This window comes from Bombus pascuorum, chromosome 2 (genome assembly GCF_905332965.1).
Source record: "Bombus pascuorum chromosome 2, iyBomPasc1.1, whole genome shotgun sequence".
NCBI lineage: Eukaryota > Metazoa > Arthropoda > Insecta > Hymenoptera > Apidae > Bombus > Bombus pascuorum.
Window position 1 is genome coordinate 6,250,304 of NC_083489.1, and position 7,448 is coordinate 6,257,751.

Genomic DNA, 7,448 nt, shown 5'->3' on the forward strand with positions numbered 1-7,448 from the left:
ATTACACGAACATTACGGAGAAAAAATATGATAAGTACAATTTTGTTGAATCTCTGATATTAATATTATTCAATGGTTGGTAGGGTATACTTTAACGAAATATAGTTAAAAAGAGGAATAATCTATTAGGGTGCAAAGATGTACAGTGGCTATAAAAGTATTCGTACATCATCATTGTATTTATGATAGCATTTACATATTAATTAATTTGATCCAAGTATATTACATGTCATGTAATGGGGTTTTCATGGTATCAAATAAAGTTGATATCTGCTATAAAAATGAAATGTAAAATCTGATAAAAACAAGAGACTCTTCACTGAAAAACGGGGATATGTGCAAATGCTTTTTGTGGTCACTGTAAGCCTCTTTAATTACAGATGAAAAATTCATGTGAAGAAAACTAATGGCATACCCTATATCTAATACTTTTAAAGTCGATATGATTTCATGTGAATTGAAATCAATCAATAACCTTCAGATTTTCTATATTTACATTCGTATAGCCTAGATAGATTGCACAAGAAACGTAGTAAGTAAGTGACGCTTCTAATTACTAATTGTCATCATTAATTTGTTCACCTTAGTACGATTCTTATACCGTTATTACAAGTCAACCAAAGCACCCGGATATTCATAAACACCGCCACGTACATAACTTAAAAATACACGGTTGATTTACATAAAGCGAATGTGTTAAAAATTAAACGATATTAAAACGCGTAATTTACATACGCCGAAGTGTAAAGAAAAATGTTAATCACATAAATGGTGCGTCTGCGTTTTAGAGACTCGTCGACGTTAAAACGAGTAATAACGTAGCAACCTCCAAAGGGTACTAAACCAACTGCTTTTCCTAGCAACGAATCGATGAAACTCCGCGTACGTATACGTAACACAATGAAAGTCAACTATTATTGCGGTGTCTACCGAAAAAATTTCCGTAACATGCCTATTATAGCAAGGACCTTAATAGCCCATGGAAGTCTGAACGTAATTCCATAAAGGAGCCGACCTCGTAAAACTGCGAAAAATTTCTAGCTGTTAATACGGAATTATCGCCGACTCTATAATAACACGTAGCGCGGTTGGCAGGATGTGAATTTCAAACAGAGTCCACAAGAACTTCATCTGTATGCGGAGATACAGCATCTTTTTCTACGCGGTCTGCTTTTAACCAAGATATATGATACGATGATAACGACGTTTGCAAATCATACTGCTTGTAAAATAACCACCGAGGAAATGGATAATAAAGAAACAGCTTGCACGAAAGTTTCGAGTGCTCTTCGGTGGAAAAAAGCACCTTACGAAAGCTTCGAACGTCGTTCAGAGAAATATACGTGACGAAAATGAAACACTGTAGTGGTGTCATTAGAAGTATATATATATTTCGACATCCTGCAAATTCGCAATGTGTCAATGAAGAGTTACGGGGCGCCACGGCGCTTTCAACTGCTATTATACATTTTCGAGATAAGATGTTAATTTTACAGGTCGACAATACGAGAAGGTATGCCGATATCGTCCTACCGTCTGGATTATTCTCTTCGACCAAACCGCTATTGTTTAACGGAAACGTATATCTCCACTGTCATCGTCAGTCTTAGAAAGAACACTACTTCGGCGGTCTTTGCGATGAAAAGCCACGAACGAAGATATGCAGGGGACAGGATCGACTGTGCGTAATAAAAATGGCTAAGGTATGAATAAAGGAACACGTGAGTGATTGCAATGATTGATTTTAATTGATTTTACGAAGTTTCGTAAACGCAAATTTCGTAATACTGTTCTGAGAAAATTTGAAACAAAAGATCTATGGGTTGACAACTAAGTGATTGCGGATTTTATCAATACCACCTAATGACAAAATCCGCGATCACTTAGTTGCCAACCCAATATTTGTGGGAAATATTAAAGAACAAGATAAAGTATTCACCTTTCAATTGGAAAAGAAATTTGTTGTATCCTAATAATGCATAGTTGCAGGAAAATAATATTTGATAAATCTGCATGCTAATTGTGAATGATTACCCTATCTGTCTCTAGATTTACTTTTATGTATCTTGAGCAATATAAGACTCTACAATTCGTTTTAGCTGCACATGAGTCAACGGAAAATTTGAATCGGGAAAGACTCATATTATTGTGCCTCGGAATACTAAAGTTGTTTTGATTTTCTAGGTTCAAAAGAAAACGAGCTACAGACAAAACATTATTGCCGTTATTTGTAATCGTCAACAGGAGTTACATTTGAATTTTTTATAATAACAACTGCTGTTATAAATAGACGAACATGCTGTTTAGGACAGTTCAATAGTAGAGTAATTAACGAGTAGAGGAGTTGAATTGTTTCGAGCGAGCGACGATTGCGATCAGTGTACGCTATTTCTATACTTGTACTCACAGTGATTTTAATATATCGCCTATTACAATTTTACCACTCCTCTCTGTATTAAACGAATCGACACGTTTAATAACCACCTTGAATTGGATTTAAAGAAACCGAATTTTAATAATATTTTATATAACCAAGTATTTTGCACGGAAATCGTACAGGTCTTCCAAGAGAAAAATTGAGAAGTTACTGAAAACTGCTAATGATATGTTATTCGTTAAAAAACATGATTAATAGACACGAGGTTCCACTTCGCAGTGCTTTAAAATTACATATGTACATGTACAGAAGTACGAAATTACTTGTGATGGTGATTTGATATTTATCCCACGCGAAAAGACTGAAATATTAAAAATTGTTCGAACTTATTACAACTTGATTGGTCACGACAAACCCAAGAAGTCGAGAAATGAGATATATAATAAGAAAATGTTGACTTTCGGCTGACATAATTAATTTTAATAATCCAAGAGCAGAACTTCACGCCTATTTACCACTTGTACGTTTCAACGTTTCCCTAACAGTCAGTCATGCAAGTTATCTTTCTACGAACGATTGATTACTTGTCAGACTGATCGACAGAGCAGAAAGTGACAAGTCGAAACTGTCCCACGCCGAGCGTGCAACTCCTACCCTGGACGAAAAGAAACTCTCGTCCGGATAGAAACGGTATTACGTAGGGGAACGAAGTCGTATCATTGTACGATGCAGTGCTGCCGGGCACAGTAAATCTCATGGTCTATAGAACTCGAAGAAATCATTACAGTGCAGTGGGACGCAGTATATTGCTGTTAATATAGCGCAGCACGCCCTTTTAAGCTTCGCTCCGTGCAGAGAGATATATACAGGGTGATCTCGTAGCGAGCTTAGAACTTGGCCAATAGAAGTTGAAAGGCTTCTATACCAGAGGCCCGAGGAAGTGGAAATTGAATGTGATTTGTGGAAGATATTGCTTTTGTAACATATCGTGCGTCTGATATTGAACTTTTAATCGATTTGGTTCTAAATTAGTTTGAAACTGGCAATCACTAAATCGTAATAATGTACAGAAATATATTCACTTAATAATAATTGATATTGCGGTAAGTAAACTATATCGTTGTGTATATTGTGATGGTTTATTATTATTTATTATTTTTGATTTATTGCGTGATTTAAAAGAAGATCAAATAATTTAGAGGCAAATGTTCGCCAACACCGGTCAAGATAAAAATGATGTTCCAAGTTAACTTCTTACTTTAAGTCGCAAAAAGAAAATATTCTGCGTGATGATATTCAAATTCAAGATAGATTAAATAATTAGTTAGTAACATACAAGAATAATACAAATGTGAATAAATAATGCAAATAACCAACGTAACACGACAAATTATAGTAATATGTTTATATACAAACAACTAATATCGTAAAAAGCGTTGATTATATTTCCATTAGATTTAATTTCCAATAGACATTAAACCGTCTTCGATTGTTCGATCTTCTCTTTATATATTTACTTTATTGCTTTATTCAACGCAAGTTTGTGAAGAATTGGGCTGATATTAGAAGATTTTTTAACATACTGTAGAAATATAAATAATATAGAAATTAATATAAAAGGTGAAAAATTTATCTCGAATATTTAATAAAAATTCCAAGGATACTGCTATAATCGCGATAATATCTAATCCAGAATTTCTTCGCAATAAAGTTACGTATCTATGATACGTGATACTTTCCGAAGCAAAAGGTGGTAGGAGAATGTCGATCGATTCAAGATACAGTCAGTATACAAAACACAAAGAAAGAAGGACTGTAAAGTGCGAAGATTCTCGCAAATGCCCGAGGTGTCGACGAAGAGAAAAGCGTAAAATCGCAATAAATCAATGTTAATGGCGTTATAGCTAGATGCTGCGAATCAGGCAACGAACAAAACATCCCGTCGTAACCGAGGATCTTCCGCGCTATCGATGCATCAATAATATTTAGTGCCGGAAGTAAATATCGCAAAGAATATCATAGAACGCCTCTATTCAGCATATCGTGTTCAATATTCGTTAAAAGTATGATGTCTCGCGAGAAGACTTTAAAGCCTCGAATATTTTATGTTGAAAAAGTTTGTTTTTTAATTCTGCGCGTGGGATATTTCATCGTATTTTAAGTACGATTTTCAGTGCCTTGGAACATCTACAATATTTTTAATAGCTCCATGTAGTAATAAAAACTGCACAAAAATGGAATTTACTAGATTCGGTACTGTGGAGAATGTTTTATATTTATTCAATTCTAAGTAGTGTAAGGTAGGAAACTTGGAAAAGCTTAACCTTGTTGTTGCCTTGTCACTTAAAAGTATTAAAAAATTAAAACCGCTAAAAAATAATATGCATGTTTTGTTATACGAATTTACGCTAAAGTTATTTTTCAAATATTAGACTTTTCAAATATATATATAATATATAAAATATTATTTATTAAAATAATATTATTAAAATATTACTTAATATTATATATATAATATTATTATATATTTATTTTTCAAATATTAGACTACTTTTGAACGTAATCAAACCAAATTCATGAAAGAATAGGCTCGAGTGTTCTTTTTCTTTCATTTTAGTTCTCGAGTCAAAACACAACTCGCGATTACGAGGAACAATTGAAGGATACCGCACAGTGCCACATAAATCAGTAAAAGCGACATAACTGTCCTCTATCGGCCACAATATGAAGATAAATGAATAAGATTTACATAATTGGCCGAGGAGCGTCCCTGCAACATTTTTATAACGATAATTCGAAAATAGCGTTTTTCAATTTGTGTCAGTTTCCATGAAATGGCGCGATATGTATTTCCATGGTTTTCCAAGAGCTGCCTCGAAAATTCGTCGCAAACCGCTCGTCCGCACAAAGCCTAACCCGGTAGAATACTGAAAGCCACTCGTGAGATTTCACATTTGAAGTTGCAACATTTCTACATGCTTACTTGATTTGACAGTAAATCACAGATGAATGTTAGTATCGATCTTTTATCTTTTACAGCTGCTATTACGATCGGCAGTAAATATTCTATTTTATTACTTGGAAATTTTATCACCTACCAAATAAAATAAAAATTTATGTTTCCTACGATATTCGCACTCTAATAATGCTTTGTTTTACACGCAGTATCAATTCGACGTTGTATATTGTTCTTACACAGCGATAAGATATGTCTCGTGAAAATAAAAATGCAATTTGATTTCAGATGTGGAGACGAAACTGTACGAGATCGTTTTGGATTTCGTTGAGGCAGGGTTGGGGTTTCTATGCGGCATGTGCCTTGTTTTCACAAATGCAATGCCCTTCGAAATCCCAAAAATGTCCAACGCTTGTCTACGTTACGAGAATACAATCAAAACAGCAAACTGTTACTCCACATAGCTCTAGTTCAAAATCCAAACTTGGATATATTCGCCCAAGATGCAATGTATATTTAATGTGCAACAAATATTAAATATCGGGTTTTGTGTTTGAAGTAAAGAATCAGGTTAATTTCATTTCCAATAAAATATATTAGTTTCAACGATTGTACAATATATAAACAAGATGTAATTATTTTCAGTATTTTAAGAACTGAATTTTTAAAGAATTTTTAAGTCACTCAACTACAGTTCCTTTATTCACGATACTCGTTAACTTATTTATTTAACGAACGATTGAAGTGTCAAATTGAATATTATACAGTAATTCCTATTGGCTATCACATTTTAAGATTGTTAAAATGAAGAACGTAAGTAGATAAAAAAGGTATCCCAATTACCTTATTTATAAATCTATACTAAATATTAATCGTATATTTAATAAACAATAGTCATTTAAATTAAAAGATAGATATACTAATTAATAGTAAAAAATTGATCATCTATTTTATATATATGTACATAATATATTTCACGGAGTTAATTATTTTACATTCTAAAGTTTAATGTCATTTGGATACCCTAGATCCGGTAGAAAGTAGAATTAGGATAATCTTTGCAACGATTGAATCAAACATAACAGAAAAATATCAAAGATATGACTCACCGGTTTGAAGTCTAGCAACCGTACTCGCGGGAATCTAACGTAGCTTCTGCGCCGTGGAGTCGCATCGATATTTTCATTCTCTTGATCAAGATGGTTCCGAAGGTCCAATAACATCCTTCGCATTTTGAACGATCGCGAATCTTTGTTCATATAGAATAATCGTACGCGTACACTTTCCAAAAAAAACGTGCGCGAAATGATAGAAAACACGTACAACAATCACTATGAAAATCACTATAAATTCCCGAGAAAACTGTCTTACTGTCAAATAACTATGTATCTCGTACGAAACACGACGAACGAATCTTTCAACAAACTCTAATATACTATTCGATAAACATTCGAAGAAGCAACTTCGCGACGACAAATCGAACTGATCAAGTGTTACCAACTGAAATTAGCCACAACTGAACACAAGGAACCTTGCAAATATGTACCGATTTTACAATTAATGATATTTTATCGTTCGATAGCGAATCACTGTTTAAACTTGAGATATAAAACAACGTATCGCTAAATACTTAATTATATAATCGTTAGAGTTAAACAGAAATCTTGCTACGTCGTAAAATTTGTTCGAAAGCGGAGAGAAATATCGCATACCGAACCACGCGCAGACAACGTTCGACTGAATAGAATTTGACAACATTCGTGGACGTTACGTGCAAGGTCGCGCGTATTTGAAAATGTAAACATATATAACGTATTCGACGATCCATAAGAAATTACGATTATTTTCGACGTCTGTTTATACCTTCGTTTTATCTCGGAGTGAAATCAAATATTTCCTACAATAATAGAGGATAAGAAATAATTTCTATAGAAAATCTTTATTCTGTTTTTATATCGCAAGAGTTTATATATGTATTTATATGAATTGTTACAAACTGTTTTTTAATTATGTGGTCTTTTTATAAATTATTCTATAAGTAATATTTATGTATGTATGTAACTGTTAAATATTCGAAAATAGGACTTATCAATTAAAAAGATTACATTGATATAA

The 7,448-nt window shown here is 33.3% G+C and overlaps 1 protein-coding gene across 1 annotated transcript in view; it reads right to left on the reverse strand.

Moving 5' to 3' along the window:
- Window positions 1–7,074, reverse strand: part of LOC132916289 (protein cortex-like) — a 257,789-nt gene extending 250,715 nt beyond the window's left edge. Inside the window, exon 1 of the mRNA XM_060976167.1 lies at window positions 6,443–7,074. Within this exon, the coding sequence (XP_060832150.1) occupies window positions 6,443–6,592 (150 nt within the window). The 5' untranslated portion in view covers window positions 6,593–7,074. The remainder of the gene's footprint in view (window positions 1–6,442) is intronic.
- Window positions 7,075–7,448: the final 374 nt, after the last annotated feature.